The sequence below is a fragment of the Mus pahari genome, chromosome 4, assembly GCF_900095145.1.
Source record: "Mus pahari chromosome 4, PAHARI_EIJ_v1.1, whole genome shotgun sequence".
Classification (NCBI taxonomy): domain Eukaryota; kingdom Metazoa; phylum Chordata; class Mammalia; order Rodentia; family Muridae; genus Mus; species Mus pahari.
This window is the reverse complement of record NC_034593.1, coordinates 99,441,462-99,458,933: the sequence shown is the minus strand read 5'-3', so window position 1 is coordinate 99,458,933 and position 17,472 is coordinate 99,441,462. Positions and strand designations below refer to the sequence as shown.

The 17,472-nt window shown below is 40.2% G+C and overlaps 1 protein-coding gene across 8 annotated transcripts in view; it reads left to right on the top strand.

Annotated features, from left to right (window-relative positions):
* Nucleotides 1-17,472, top strand: part of Ntng1 (netrin G1) — a 348,447-nt gene that overhangs the window by 244,771 nt on the left and 86,204 nt on the right. For all 8 annotated transcript variants that reach the window (XM_021195663.2, XM_021195668.2, XM_021195669.2 and 5 more), the window contains exon 4: nt 16,135-16,307. In XM_021195663.2, the coding sequence (XP_021051322.1) occupies nt 16,135-16,307 (173 nt within the window). The remainder of the gene's footprint in view (nt 1-16,134; nt 16,308-17,472) is intronic.

Here is a 17,472-nt window from a genome sequence, read left to right as displayed (position 1 = left end):
GTTTGTTTGTGAAGGTTTGGTATAATTTTCTTTATACTTGGAACTCATTATGCTTGCCATTTCTCATACTTGAAGCTTATCACATTTCTTAATTTTGATAAAATTACAATATTTTTGGCATTTCCCCCAGATATTCTGCCTGTTGTTCTCTTTGTCCCTACAGGGACGTAGCTTTTTCTATGTACCCAGGGTCACTTGATGCTGGCTTACACCTCACTATGCTTTCCCCCATTTCTCTATGTATTTAATTTAAAGAGTTTCTACGGCAATCCCTACAAATTCACTATTACTTTATTTTAGCACTTTCTAGTGAATTCTTCATCTATACTGAATTCTGTTTTTGATCTTAAATCTTTGTTATGATTTTCAGTTAATATAACAGGAGACTTTTCTGTTTTAGGCAGTGTCTCTCTGTGTATCACTGGATGACCTAGAATCCACTATGTTGACCAGTCTGTTTTTGAATGTCTCTGCCTCTGGAAGTAAAGGCATGTGCAACTACATCTATCCATACATGGAAAACTTTAAAGTGTTTGTAGGCATAATACCTAGAGTGAAATCTGCCAAACAATTTCTTGGTTTTCTTTGTCTTAGACACCCCCTATCCTCTCTTGCTGTTTATCAAATTCTGTCCTGAGTGTGTGTGAAAATTGTTCTCTACTCTTGCTTCATGATCACAGGTCTGTCCATCCCTAACTATCTAAGAAAAGCCTACCTATCCTTAAATAATTATAGCTGCTGCCCATTTATTCAAGTTTAGGATATCCTTCATCAGAATAACATGTTAGACCCAAGAACTGAGTCTACAGCTCTGCCGGGGCACCTGAAGTCCCTGGACTAGAGAGATGTGCAACCTGTTCTTCTACCCCATTCTGCTATAATACAAGTGGTTCATTAAGCTTCTAGTTACATACATTTTCTCCTAGTTGTGAGCACATAGTTCCCTAAAAGTAAGCCATTAAGCTTAGCAACATTTGGTGGAAAGCACAAGGGACATTGAAGGACTACACAGAGGTTAAATGATGAGCATTACTATATAAGCAAATTTCCCAGAAGGCTTTGTCTAGTAACTATGTGAACGGACTTGTCTATGAATACCTGAGGATCTATTCATTCACTGCCACTTCTCACACAATGGCTTCCCTATTGTTTAGCTACAAAGACATCATAAAACCTCCGTGATAATTCCAATGTCCCTGAACGGCCAACATAAAAAGGATTTGGAAATTGCATTTTTATAAGGGATATTCTCCCTTCTAGCTGGAGATGATGAGACCATTCTTATATGCCTATCCAATAGAAGGTTTCCTCAGCTCTCTCCATTCCTCCATCACACCATCTTTACAACTCCAAAATCTAGAATAGTTGGTAGGCACCAAGCTTAGCCTGACACCTCGGTTATACATTTTTCTCCAACAAAAGGAGATTAAGAGGCCACACTCATCCTCTCTCACAGACTTTCCTAATTTCCTATGAGCAAGTGCTGAAGAAACTATATGTTTATCTGCCATATATGGGTGGTGTTCAGGATCCTTAGAAATTTACATCTGCAAAACACACACACACAGGAGTTTGCATGACCAACCAGAAAATTTATCAACTCATCTTTTTTTTGGGTTACTCCATAACTGCCTTTAGACTATATTCCATAGTTGGGGCTTCCATGAGAAGAAGGAATCATGGATGATAAGTTCACCAAAGTATCATGTCTAGAACCAAGGTCATCAGTTCTATTCCCACATTTTATCAGACACACTGTTGATATTTCTGACAGAGCCACCAAGTGAATTTGACAGCATTAATTGATATAAAAATAGCTTCTACGTGAATATCCTCACTGAATGTCAATGGTTGTTTTGAAAATATAAACAGAAAGCAAATGTTTTTGCAGCCTTATTATGTGGGAGACAAAGGTGGGTGTGGCTGAAGGAACTGGAAGGCCATGCCCAATGTGCTGTGTCTTCTGATACAGTGGCCACGAAACTCACGACGTTTCTTCAGGTGAAATAGCATGAATTAACAGCGAGAACACATCTCGATCCAAGCCTAACACACTGCCTGTGACTCTGAGGAGGTTTCCGATAGAGTGAAAAACAAGGGGGCCTAACCAGGGCAGAGACACGACCAGACATTTAGTCAGGTAGGTGCTTTAAGGTGATCAGAATGAAAAACCTAATAATCCAAATATGATTACCCAGAGATGCAGAAACCAGGAAGAATGAACCTTAATACTGTTTGAAGGGAAAATTCAATTCTGGAGCAGAATGGGTGGAGGAAAAACCTTGGACTAGAGTCATAACTGGGGGGCAGGACACATAAGACCTTTATACTTTATTCAGCCAGAGCTGCTGCTCATCTTCTGTCAGATGCACAGAAAGTGTGTCAGAAGAGGGGTAAAGCCAAATGACAAGGATCGTAGGTCAGACAACCCAGAGACGGGGAGACAGGATATAACTGCAGAGGGTGTCTTCATAGCTTTAAACCTCTGAACCACACACAGTACCACCTGTTCCTTGGACTCTGATGGCTGCAGCCAGCCTGCTTGCTTCCCGGCAGGGTCCTGACACTCATCAGTGATGACCACACCGACCCACACATTGAACAGAGGGCACTCTGTTGGGCAGATTCCCTGTCAGCCTCATATCTCCCTCTTTGTCATAAAGCTCTTGTGTTTACCAGGGCATTAAATATAACCCTGCAATAGAAAAATCCTCATTTTCATGCTTGAAATACATTATCTAACAGCCGTATCTATTTGACTTTTACTACATGCCTTTCATTTCTCTAAGTGAGGTAATTGACCTTTACTTTGCTACCCTGTGGATTAAAAGGCTACACCACGCTCTGCATTTGATATTTCCAGTCCTGCTGGAGAAGCAATTTCCATTTGCTTTTGTTGTGGGCTGCTCTTCTGGAGGGCCCTCAAGTGAAGGCAAACCTCAAGGCCCAGGGCTGCATTGTGACCATTCTTGCCACCATCGCATGGCTTTTATTAGAAAAAACACAGGTCATGGTTCTTTTCTATGGTCGTGCCAGTGGATCTCTACAGACTGTAGGTCTTTTGGACTTCCAGAAGCTTCTGCTTGAATTTCAGGGGATTTTTTTTATTTTTTACATCTGGGCATCGGAGATCAAGAGCATCCTTCAGATTACATTCAAGTCTCTGAAATTTTTAAGGCTGCATCTGACCAGTGTGCGGGCCCCAGAATATTAGAATTGGTGGAAGATCCTAAGTTCCTGTATCAGGAAACTGTTCCTCTGGAAGTAGAGGTGTTATGCAAAACTCTGCACACCAAGATTTTTGAAGCCTGGATATTTAGTTAGCTGTTCATCTCCTAAATAAAATAATGGCAAGGGCAGTAAATCCCAAGTGAATGGCAGGGATACTGAAGATGGCAGATGATATTTATAGAGGACTCAAGGAGAGTAATTGTCCTGCATAAGAAGCCAATGAGGTTGCCCAGAGTTGCAGATAAGGAAACAGAGGTCTGGGTGCTAGAGCAACACTGAAAGAAAAATGAACCTGCAGAGCACTTTTTTATTTTTCAAGCAAACAAAACAAACAAAAAAGAAGAAGGAAAGAAAATAAAGAGAAAACCGTTTATCTCTCCTTTTCCACTAAATAGTTTTAATAACCCTTTAAAGTCAGACTAGACATGTTTGGTAACTAAAATCAGGACCAAAATAAACTCAATTTTTATGTTCTTGGGAGAAAGAAATAAGATGTCTTGCTTTAGCATAATTAATGGAAGGGAAGGGAAGGGAAGCTGTAGTGAGCTGAAGAGCGGACCTCCAAAGGACATGGAATCTGGCTTTGTATTCCACAGCATGCAGATTCCTTAGGGCTAAGGTTTTGGGTTTGGGGCTATTCTATTGTGTTTCTGTTTGCTTACCTCTGACATGGAGCGATGGTTCCTGCCTGTCTGACTTGGATAAAGCTGCTGCAGTTATGAAACCGAATATCATCAGGAAACTGTTTCTAATAATGGACATTCAAAATAGACAAGAATAGCAGAGCTGGATAGTTTCTTGTAATTGTTTCTCTAAACTGGTATTTTCATATCTCCATAGTAAAGGGGTGGATTTAGATAATCCTTCCAATAATCACTGAAGAGTACTTCACCCCAGGCATCATTAAAACCCCTGTTCAGGGAATGCAAGTTTAGGCCTGCGCAACAGAGTCCTTACGCCTGTGCTCTAAGTTATGGTGTTTGATATGCACAGGTTTTATTCTCTCATTCTTCTGTTGTATGTAAAACAAAAGTGAGAAACTGAGGAGTAATTGGGTTGAAACAGTAAGTCCCTCCTTCTTGTGAACTTCATACAACCATGGTCTCATGTATGATAAATGTCTAATGGATGTATGTATATAACAATTCCTGGTGATATCTGGTGGATATGATAATTTATTGAGCTCCTGCTTATAAACTATTTGTTGATGGAATGTGACACCTTACCTCATTCAGAAGATATAAGTAATGCACACAGCTCATCTTTGTCTCTATCTTGTAGGTGAGGGACTAGTTTCTGAGAGGCATAGCAACTGACCTATGGATAAGTGTTTTAAGAGTGATCAAGGGTGAACTCTATCCAATGCAGGGCTCCCCAACTCCAAAACACAACATTTCAAACCTTACCTTTAAAAGACCATTTCATTTCACAAAGCAAAGGAATAGGGAAGGTAAAGGAAAAAGAGGAGAAGACAAAAGAAAGGAGATCTAAGTGTTGCCTAACATCAGAACAATAGGTGAAGAAAGGCTTTGAAGCTGTCTAGCTCATCTAATGGCTGCCTCTGACTGGTCATGTTTCTCAATTCACTAATCCTAAATCCTTCACAGAATGATCTACTCATCCAATACACCTTTGCACACCTTTCCTATCCCTGTCCTCCATGTCACTAGTGACTTTTGAAGTCATGTGGCCAGCCTAGCTGAGTCTGCCTGGAGCTGGTAGGAACACAGAAAGACGACAGGATTTTTTCTTACTCGTGTCTGTTAGACTCATTTAGTAGGCAGAAATACCATTCGAGGTGGCTTAAATAGAACACATGGGTAGTACTATGACTCACTTGAGCAGAAATCCAGGCTAGATCTCGGTTCAGGCAGGCTGGAACTCAGGAGGCAGGAAGTTCACGGTTCATGGCCCTGCCTCTTGTTTTGCTCTCTCCCCTAACTTTATTTTCTGTAAGGATTTCTCAATGACCCTGAGAACTCCCAAGTTTACCTTCTAGGAATATAATGATAATGGAAACAAAAAGACCCTGTCTAATGACATCAGCAAGGTCAGCTTCAACAGCAATGGGGGGCACATTCTCATGCTTGAACCAATATTTTGCACAGGGAAATGAACACATTGGTTGAGTAAACCTGGCTTCTCTCATGACCTGTGGAGCTGGAAGTTGGAATTTTCTACCTAAATTTACCATCATAATAAAGAGGGTTGGGACAAAAGTTTTGTTACAATGCAGGAACTGAAAAACTACATTTAGTTTTATAAGCATTATGGCTAAGATGGTGTCACAAGGAGAGGTCAGTGACACACTCAGTGTGGCCCATTTGTCATAGTTGGAACAAATCCTTCACACCTCACAGAAATCATTCCTAAGCTGAAGACCAGGCCTTGAATGCAGAGGTCAGCCTGCCTCTGCTTCTTGAGGTCTGATTAAAGGTGTATGCCACTACTACCGAGTTTTATTTTAATTTATAGTTTGGGACTTTGCTGTCCTAGATCAATTTTCTCTATTGTATTGGGCCTAAGATGAGGTAGCACATTATGGATGAGTATGTATATGAACAGACTTTTTACCTCTTGTTTGAAACACAAGGAAAGAGGGGAGGGGAAAGGGAGGAAAGGGGAGGGAAAGAGAGAGAGAGAGAGAGAGACAGAGAGAGAGACAGAGAGAGACAGACAGAGAGACAGAGAAAGAGACAGAGAGACAGAGAGACAGAGAGACAGACAGAGAGCCTACGTCCCTCTATTCCATTTGAGGATATGTTGTTGATAGTCTCTTCCTAAATAATACACCCCTTTTCAATACCAATATACTAGAGAACATTCTTACATGAGCCTATGGGAAACACTCAAATAGGCTTACCTGAACATAATAACCAGTGCTTGCAGTTGAACTCAGGTTTCTTGGTCATATTTCACTTGTGTGGAAAGTCTGACTTTAACCCATGTTAAACTAATTAAAATATTTCATTACACTAAAACATTCCAACGGTTCTAGTTTTGAGTCCTCCTCTGGTGTTTAACTGACAGTAAGTCATGAACTGACTATTATAGTGGTATTATTGATAAACCCTGTGGCCACGGGCTACTTGTGTTGTCTCGGTGACGCCATTTCTCTTGGACTACGTCATATCTCATTGTTTTCAATTCTGTTACAAGGGTTTTTTGTTGTTGTTGTTGTTGTTGTTGTTGTTTTGCTTTGTAGTCTTTGATTCTAAGACTGTCACAGATTGCATCACCAATCATGAAACAGGATGAGGTCCCATAGCTATAGTTGGAGAATCAGTCTCAGTCACAAAGCAGGACCAGGTTCATATTGGCACCATTTTCCCCTCTTTGTGTGTGTGTCTATCGTTTTCATTCTCATCTTTTGTTTGGCTATGTGTTTTTGCCTTTAAAACTTTGTCTTTTCTAGAGGTTAGTAAAACTGGGCCACCAAACATAGGGAATAAAAACAGTCTGTGCCAGGTGCACACTTTTTTACTGGATATTATCTTATTCCTCAAGAAGGGAGAATTAGAAGAAACCTATTTTCCCCAATTTTCCATACCACCCATGGGAATCTAATTCAATTTCCTCTCAAAATTTTTAGTGTAAACTAAAGTACAGAATAAGGCTGATGAATTGGGTTCTATTCTTGCACACAGGGCCAGCTATTTGAGTTTCTTTCCATATTGATATTTATCTAGGCTTCTCCATGTAATCTAACTCTCATACATCTGCTTAGATGAGCCTTGCTTTAGGAAAACAAGCATACACACTGAAGAGCTGCCTAAACCTAGGTGAAAGAAAGTGTTCCCTGTGTGTCTCTAAGGAGCAAAAAAGTAGAAGTTCATTAGTAGGAGTCACAGAATGGCTGAGTATGAACTTCCTGAGCTCATCAAAAGTCCTTTTGACTGCTGTGGTCCTCTTTGGAAACCTGTATTACAAGTGATAACTGATACCATGAAGAAGTCAGTAGATTCATGGCAGACCAAAAATACGAGTTCATACTCCTGTGTCTCCAGACTCCAAGCACCTAGGACCACATTGTCTCATCTCTTACAAAGCCTAGCTGCGTGAATGTTAGGAATCTGTATCTTTGGGACTGGATACCCCACTGTTGGTCCACTATCTCTGTGAATCAAGCAAGCATCAGGAGTCATCTTTCAATTACAGCCTGGCCTGGGGTTATCTTAGTTTTAATTTAATAAGGTCTTTACTCGTCAGCCTTCAGAACTGTGTGGCAACATGGACAGGATGCATCTTGTATCGTCTTCATTCTTTGGACTAACCGTTAGCTGGATGCCCATAAGTTTAGTAACAGGTCTCGCAGTACCATCATTTCTCTGCACTGAGCTCAGATAGCGCATTATCTGAAATGTATAAGCTCCTATTTTTAATTTTACAGTCATGGTACTTTACCCTTGCTAGCTATCTTAGAAATAGAAAAAGAAAAGGGCTATTTTTGATATCACTTAAAATAACCCACAGCTTAGTGAACCATGTAGTCAGACACTGTAAGCAAGTTTAGGGTCTCAAGGAAGGGTTAAATAGAAACTTTTTTTTTTTTTTTGGTTTTTAAGATGCAAGGTATCTAGCTCACTGTACTTTGTAAGTTCAGAAGAGACTGGCTCTTGTTCTGTCACTCTGCAGGCAAGCAAATAACCTTCTATATTTTAAAATGGTCAAAAGATCATGTCAGTGAAGGGCGGATCATAATCTTCTTCTTTGTTTTAAGTCCCCAAAGAAAATTATACCTGCCATTACTTGTGCTTCTCAAGCAAGTCCGTGAAAATCCATTTACAGAACTTATTTTCCAAAGAACAGAGCTCAGAAGAAGAGAGTCCCAATTAGGACCCTGGTTGATACTCAAAATGCTTGTGGCAGAATAACCTTTCCCACTGGATGGCAAGTAGCTCTTTTGTCTTACAGAGATAGTCCCTTCACTCCTGGTGACTCTCCCTACTGTACAGATGTCCCAGGCAAACCCACTGTTCCAGTCTCTTTTGCTCTTCCACTCACAGGCATGGGGAAGCTTATTTTAAAAGGCTTATTATTAGCCACATTCTACTTCAAGTTGCACTTTACATATTGTATATTTTACCAAAAGTACATTCAGTGATAAGCTGCCCTCAGGTCTGTTATTAAAGGAAGAAATGGATAGGAAGACCCCAGGAAGATTGGGACCCCTTTTTTTCTTGTGGGATTATGATCAATCCAGAGAAATGATTAATCATAATGATGGTAGTAATAATAATCTATGTTTAAGTACTTACCACATACACATACAATGATAGGTTAGTATGTGTTTACGATAAAGATATGCTTGAAACAAAGCAGATGTGTCTCTCTTGCTCCTTTCCATTGACAGGCAGGCACTTTGACCTAGTTTTTCCTAACTGTAGTTGAGCTGGTCTGAGTGTCAGGGTTCCTCAACCTATGCCGCCCACATCCCCTGACTCTTCTACTTTCCAGTAGCAGAAACCAGAAGAGCAAGCCTTTATCAGAGGGACCTGTGGAAGACACTTAGCAGAGCAGCTTCTACCCTTCCACATTCTTTTACCAGTAGAGGTTGTCTCTCTGATGGCTGAAAGGAAATTCACCATCTGTATGTTAGAGACAATATGGACTCATTAGCCTAAGTCCTGATTCCATCAGGATTAAATAGACAGACCATTGCCATTTTATGGACTACGTTCTATGTATGTCTCCTCTTGGATACACAGTAGATTAAATACCTGTAGGCATTTCCAGGTTGCTTCCTACTTGGTATCAGAATAATTTTGGGAAGAATTTGTAGGTCAATTGACAGTTGACATAGTAGTTATAGAAATATTTATATTTAAAAGATACTTATTAGGGCTTTTGTGCTTGATAGTCACATCTGACATGCATTATTTTGTTCAGTCTCCGCAAGCGTTCTTTGTTGTCCGTGGTTTACCAAGGAAACAACTGAGGCTAAACCATACTTTAAAGAGAGAGCCTTCTAAGCATCAAGCAGAGGGCTCTGGTGGCAGCCTGCCCACCTTCTGAATGACTGCTCCATCTTGGTCTCTTGTTTTTATAACCCTTTAGTACTCACTTGCATCACCTGTAGTTATTAATGCCAAACTCTTGACATTATTTTGAAGCTTGTAGAAATCTGTGTGACATCTACAAAACAAACAAGCAAACAAACAGAAACCTGTGTAGAGTGCCCTGTGCTTGGGAGTATTCTGTCTACATTAGCGCCATGTTGTTATTTGTTTGATAAGTTGGTCATCTGCAAATACTTATTTTCTTGTTTACTCTGACAAAATACCAAACCAAAGCAACTTAATTAAAGAAGGCTTATTTTGGGTCACAATTTGAAAGAACATTCCATCATGGTGGGCAGGACATGGCACATAGTGTGGGACGGTTACATTGGTTAGGTTACATTACAACCACAGTCAGAAAATAAAGTGTGGAGAAGGCTTCTCAGCACCCCTCTTCCTTTGTAGTCAGTCTAGGACCTCAGCCCATGAAATGCTGCCACCCACATTTAGGGGAGATCTGGTCTAGAATCCCCCTCACCAAACAGGCTCAAAGGCTTATTTTTCATGATGATTCTAAATTTCATCAAGTTAATAATCAAGATTCACCATCAATTCATCTGTGGGTTGATAGCAAGAAAGTGGAAGCACCCTCATTTGGATTCACATTTTTTAACACTAATGCCAGAACGTGGAATCTGGAAGTTCCTTTATTACAAACTCCATTTCAAATAACCTATTGAGGTAAAAGCCAGGAATTCATGTGTCAATGGGAAGCACGATAAGGAGTTGCAGAGGCAGAAAAGCACTGACCGACTCATTGTACGTGATTGTCCTTCTCTTTTAAAAGATATTTACAACGCTCCAATATCAATGCTGACACATTTCCTAAAACCATTTATATAATCAAGGGTAATCCAGAGTGGGAACTATAATGAAAGACAGATTCAGGTCAGTTCTGGTAATAACTAAAGCATATCTTGTATAGCTATCAGAGAGGTGAGTTGAGACTCAGTTTATTAAGTAAAGGATCACTTACACACAAAGTCTTATATGAGGAAATTTTACAAAAGCATATGACCATGTGACTTTGTTGCTAGGTTCCTACTCTGTGTCTGAAATATCTGTGAAGCTTTAATGTCTTTTACTTCATGACAAATCTGTCCAGGAGAAGAGTAGATAAACCCAGAACCTGCGAGATAGAACCTGACCCTGCTTCTCTGATTTACTTTTTAGACAGGAAGTTTCCCCTTGTCCTGTGTCCTTACTGGAAACATTTCTAATAGACTGCACAGACCTCTGGCTGGCAGGAAATTCTGGCCCAGAATAGATATATTAAGTTATAAAGAAAAACCGGGCAGACTGCGTGGGTTTTTCATACCTACTGGCAGGTGGCATAGAACTAAATATTGGAGCGATTTTATAAGCAAGATTAAATTGACTCATGACAGCTGGTCACTAAAATACAGGAAGTACAGACCTGGTTGAAAGCAAGAACACTCTGGTGTTCATTAAGTTTGGAGTATAGAGTAGAGCTTATTTCTGGTGAGATGTCTGAAAGAAAAGCTCTTCTTTGACAGCGTCTGATATTTGAACACAAATAGATCTTCAAGGTACATGCAAGTCAATTAGTTCTATCTGCAGTATCTTTATATAAGTTCTCTGTATGTAAACAACATGAGTGAACAGGCTCAGCTCTTCAGAGCACCAGATATTTGACTATTAACAGAGACTTAGATCTCTGCCTGTGTACTTCCTCTCCTGTGGTGATGGTAGACATGGGAGAGGGATGACCATCAACATGAATAATGAATCTGTCAGAGACAAGTGGGATAGATCAGAAATCTGCCCTCCACCCATCACAAGGCCAGAGGTCATGACATCAAGAATTGAGAGCAATCACCCAACACTGAAATTCATTTTCTTTCCTTTTCTTTCCTTTTTTTTTTTTAACCTTCAGAGGAAAAGTCACTCTGGTTGGCAAGGGCTCTAAATAAAGGAGTTTAGCTTCTGATTGGAATAGGAGTTAAAAGAATAAAGCAAGCTGTGGAAAGAGAAAGGGAATTGTTTCCAAATACAGGCCAGTGCCATGGTACCATTGCATCTACTTTAAACACTTGGCACTTATACATCACTATCACAAGGACTAGGAGGGACAGCTCCAAATCTACCCAGGACCATCAGATTCACTTTTCGAGACATGTTAAGCATTATCCAGTGCCAAAGCAAGGCTTCATCAAGCACCAGCTAAACCAGGGTTGCCTTCCCAGTGTGAGGACCTGAAGATAAAAGGCTCAGGCTCCACCTGTCCTATACCACACCCTGTTGTTCTCCCTTGGACTATGTCCCTTTCCTAGATCTTTCAGGACCATTATGGGATAGCTCTTAGGTTCAATTTCAGTCATCTGGCAAACCCTCGAGAGTTTAAATTAAAATTAAATTGGGTTTATAAGATCTCATCAATTTGATAGAATTCTCTTTGCCAATTGTGGAGTGATTTTTGTAAAAAAAAAAAAAAACTAATAACAAGGCATGTGACAGTTTTTATCATATGTCATAGAGTGTTTGATCTGCTCCAATGTTTACTAACTCTACTATCAGTCTGTTGCTATTCTAGACACAGTATGACATGCTCATGAGGTTTCTACCTTCATAGGATCTCTTTATTTTCTAGTCACTTGTTTAAACATCTAATACCATCTGGGCACCTATAATGTGTCAAACACCTTGCTACATGCTGAGTTTGTTGCAATAAATAGGCAGACATGACTGTTGCCTCTCAGAGAGGGCAACATCAGAAAAACAACTGAAATACAGCCTGAATCTATTGCAGAGACATCAAGAGCTCCATGTAGATGCACAGAAGATCAGCATTCTGCATGGTGGGAAATGCATTTAGTTGACTGACAAACGTGTTTGAATATCAGCTAGGAACCAGGCACTGAGCTTTCAAAGTTCACATCTAAAGGAAGAATTACCAAGGTGAAGGAGAATGGGATGGAGAAGAAAATGTTGAAGTTAGAATAAATAATTTGTAATAGTATCAAAAATGTAGAGTTCAAAGAACCAAGGATAGAGTTAGGGGTTTTAACAGTGAAGCTAGAAAAGAAAAAAAGAGGTAAACTGCAGAGGGATTTGAAGGCATATCACAGAGCTTAGACCCTATTCTGATAATAATACACAATCTTAAAATAGCTCTAAGTCAGGAAAGAGCCAAAGGTATTTGAGTAAGGCTGATTGAAACTGAGAATTGGTGTTGTGCAGAGAGAAGTGTAACTACAGCGTTCACTTCTGTTTGGAAGTTGTTGTGAAAGACAAAGTCACACTGACAATTACTACCAATGACATAATCTCTGCTAAAACTAAGACACTGAAGGAGCAGGCATCTGAGTATTGGGCATGATATGGAGCGATGAGCAGTTAGGTGGAACATGAAAGTAATGGGGTGAACCATTCTTGGAAACTGAGGTAAAAGAGGTCCAGTTGACCAAGATAATAATTCTTGAGACAGAACTCAGAAATGGTGTAAGTAAGGGGAGAAAACCCAGAAATTTGGTTTGGGTCCTTTCAAACGTATGTCTACAGGCATTTTTGATAAATACATCTGAGGCCACTGGGAGAGACCTGTGATGAGGATACAGATGCAGGCATTGTGGACACGTTGATTGCATGATGTTACCTGCTGATAACAGGAGAGACTTCTGTGGACCCCTGTAGGACATAGAGAATCCAGGTCTCCTTAAATTTTCTACACATTTTCAGGGAAATTTTTGCATTTGTGGGTTGATGAAAAAGATAAATTGGTTATAAAATGTCTGTAACTGAAGAAAATTTAGGACAGCAAAGGAAAATGAAGGAAAAAGAGTGTCCAAGGCTGATAATGTTAAGATAGAAGTCAAAGGAACAACCTGTGCAGAGGTTGGACAGTAGAGAGGGTCCTGTCATTGAGCTCAGGCATCCAGCAGGGATAGCCAGCAAGTGAAAGGAGTAGTCCACAGCCCACACTTCCGAGGAAGCCGAGGCAAGAGAGATTGTCTATTGAATTTCCCATAGAGAAGATATGGATGGTTCTAACAGGAGGTGCTTGCTCCTTGGAAGGAGTGAGAAAGAGGAGAGTTCATGAAGGTACAGGGACACGAAAGTCAAAAGGAAAAGTGAAGCCGTCTCCTGCTTAGGAATTCTTTTCTTTTGTTGTGTATTGCTATCTTCAACTTGACACCAAGCTAGAGTTACCTGGAAGGAAGGAATCCCAGTTGAGACAATGCCTAAAGGAAGGCCAGTGCATGGGGCATTTTCTTTGAGTAACAATTGTTGTGGGAGGGCCTAGCTCACTGTCAGTGGTGCCACTCGAGTATGTAACCCAAGAGTGTATAAAAAAGCAAACTGAAGAAGAGAATACCAGTAGCAGGCAGTGATCATCCATGGCTTCTGCTTCAGTTCAGGCCACCAGGTTTTTTTCCCTGCTTAGGTTGCTGCCTTAAGATCCTTGGATGATGGACTATAAGCTGTAAGATAAAGCAAACCTTTTCCTCTAAAGGTGTTTTTGGTTATAAGGCCTAACTAAGACAAGAAAGTAGCCAGAGAAGGCCAGGTGCATGGTAGATACTGCTCTTTCCCAAGGATAAAAGGGATCATACACTGAGTTAATATTTTTAAAAATACAAAGAACCTTAAGTAACAAACCAACACATGGAAGTAATGTCATTAATCAGAAAAGTAATGCTAGAGATGTGTATGAGTTTTGATTATGGGTTATGTACTAAGTTGAACCTTCGATAGCAAGCTTTTAGAATGCTATCTTTTACTGCAAAAAAAAAAAAAAATCCGAGAAAAAATAGTAACAACAATCTATCCTCCTTTCACCTCCTTTTGTTAATCAAAGAATAATTTTCCCAGCTAATATTATGTCTAGAACGTTTAGAATGGAAATTGACTGGACCTCAAAGACCAGTTAGGAGTATGCACATATTAAAAGTTGTAAGATATATAATCCAGTTCACACTGACTGTTTGCATACTCAGACTCCAAACATGAAACAGGCATATTCTTCGGGGTCACATGGTTCATTTCCTTATTTGACATTTTTAGCAGCAGATAGGATGTTTAATCAATGGGAACTGGTGTTTCTCACACTTGGGGTTCAAACATCCTCCATATGTACAAACACATCCATAAATAAAGGTGCTAATGTCAGGAAAGAACAAGGTCTTTTAATAAAATACACTTGCACATGTAACTGCCTGCATATCAGAGATTTTTCTAGGGTCTGGTTCACAATTAAACACTGTTTAAATGAATTACTTCCTTCTTTCCTTTTAGACAGATGGTGAAAATGTGAATCTTCAAAAACTACTATTTATATATTTATATATTTAAGTTCAATTTCTATTACTTTTATGAAACTATTATTCTACCTTATCATAAATAATAACTACACAAAGGGAGATGTAGCTAGAAACATTATTCATTATGGAACAGCCACTAGGAAACTGAGGGTTGGTCTTCCTAGAGAGATTTGACTGAATGGCCATTGCTCCCAGAGCTATGCCTTAGAAGAAATCCAAGGATCTCTAGGTCATAGTTATAGTCATTCATTTTCTTCCTTGCAGTGAATAGGGGCCCATTTGCATCAAAAGAGAATGGCTATTGCTATGTAGATAGAGTAGAAATAACATCAGCACTTTCATAGTTTTCCAACTATGAAAATTATTCTGCTATTTTTTCTAGTTTATGACATCTTCCTCCAAAGAAAATACACACCACATCACAGTATTTGTCTTTATGAAACTTGGGCCTGGCTATTCTTACCTAGTTCACAGAAGATTTTCATTTTAACACACCTACACACAGGTGACATTTCAGTTTCTGAGTCTGACGTATGTTGATATTTTATCCCCGGTCCTCTCTGTGTGGGCACATAGCTCTATTCATGGTCATTCTGCTCTGTGTGGGCACATTCCTATTCATGGTCATTCTGTCAAGGTAGGTTCCCCCACCCCTGAGGATATGGCCTGGAAAGGATATGAGACAATTTTCTACCTGCTGCCTTGACAAATAGCAAGTTGGTCTTCACAATGTAAAAGACTTTGAATGTGGGAGTGGGTTAGGAAATCATGTGTTCCACTGTTGCTTCTAATATGTTACTGCTCTTTATAAGTCGCAGTGGCCTCAAATCACTGTCACGGACATGTTTGTTTCTTTATTTTGTATTTTCTAGGATTGTTAGAGTCAGTTGGCCTGTTTCTGAGAGACCTTGTGATTGCCATATAGGTTGATGTATGTTGTGAATGGGAAGTATAAAGATTGCTGTCTTACCTTCCCTGGGGACAGGGGTAAGGCTTGATGCAAAGGTCCCTGCGATTATTCAATCCCAGAATGAGAAAGTCTGATTATAAGCTGTCAAGTCCTTAGAAAACTGCTGAGTATCAAGTTGTTTCAATGGCTGTCATGTTCTTTCAACAAATGAGACTTGTCTTGATATGAAAAAGAGAACATCTTTCTTTAAAGCAAAAAAACAAAAAACAAAAAACAAAAAAACTTCATGAACTTGTCAAACTTTTGACGTCAGATGAACCATCCACTGGAGACAATATGTTGGATGGCTTTGGGGAAAATTCTTTAGGAGCACAGCTGTCCAAAGGGACTTCAGGCCCATGTAGACTGGACTAGTATTAAGCTTCTTCAGAATGGCACCTTCAGATGGGTACATTTCCATGGTCCCTTCTCCAAAAGCCCTTTGTTACAAAGCTCCTTATGTCTAAGTTTGCAGGTCTCCATGTGTTTCGACACTTGTTTCTGTATAGCACAGAAATGCTGTGTGGTGTGAGAGCTCCACGGGAGTCTCCGGTAGCTAGACTGCTAAGAGCAACTTGACTGACCATGAACTCTTTGTCTCTCCTCTGTCTAGGTGCAAATGCAATCTGCATGCCACGTCATGTTTGTACGACAACAGCAAACTGACATGTGAATGTGAGCACAACACTACAGGTCCAGACTGTGGGAAGTGCAAGAAGAATTACCAGGGCCGACCTTGGAGTCCAGGCTCATACCTCCCCATCCCCAAAGGCACTGCCAACACCTGTGAGTAACACGTAACACGGCTCCATTACAACATGTCCTGTGCATGCTGAGTTCAGATTTTCTGGGCTCCACTTGCAATTGAGACTTTGCCTCTTTCCTTTTCAATTGCAGAATAAGATTTATTCCTGGTTTTACCATTTGTAAGCATGTGTTAGCACTCTGATCACCTCTTAGATTCAGTCCTCTAACCTTCCCATTAAATGTGTTGCAAAATAGTTCTTAAAAATTACAGAAGCAATTTTGTTCTAAATAGGTGAGGCGGGAGGTGACTATTTTTTCCTCTCCCAAGTTAATATCCTATCACCACAGTGCAAGCCTTGAAAAGTCTCAATACCGACTATCCATATACAAGTTCCAGAAACCTTTGAGTATTGATAGCTCCGTTTCTACCAAAAGATGCTTTGTCCAGAGAAGGTTGGCCCCTTCACTTCTAGGTGGCCCATAAGATTGCCTAGGGAGAGAGCTGGCTTTTCCCAGCAGTGCCTGCTCTGGATTCTCTCAGTAGTGGATGTCTTTAGATAAAAGGCATGTGGCCTTAGGGTGCCACATGAAGAAAACAGGTCTTTGTCTGTTTGTAAAAGAGCACAGGTACCATCTTTGTTTACAGGATTCACTAAGACTCATGTGCATAGCTCAGGGACATCCCTGCATATGTAAAGGCCAAATGTTCCATGCTTAAGGAGCAAAAGAACTATGTCCTGAATCATCTACACAATTCTGAGGATGGAATGATTAGCCACCTGGAAAAGCCTAAGGTTTGGCCTCTGTAAAAGGCAGAGAAAGGGCAAGATTCCCAGTGAACCGCACAGCAAGAAGTCAGAACAGCCACAGGACAATGAGAAGTTGAACAAGAGAGCCACAGGCTCCATGCAAGACTAAGAATGTTATCTGCTACTTCAAAGCAGCAGCTGGGAGAAGCCAGCACTGAAAAACCAATATCACAAGAACCTAGCTTTATCAAGTTACATGTTGGAGTAATGGACCGGGTAACAAGCTATGGAGTGTGGGGGCATGAAATTAGGATAAATTTCTATGAAGCAGAAAAAGAGTCCTCCCACAGGTTAAAAAAGAATCCCTTTGTAAGAATGTTCAGTTTCTCTCCATGTTAAAGGAGAAACTGACTTCTTGCTACAAAATTAACACATTAAAGCTCTTTTCAGCAAAA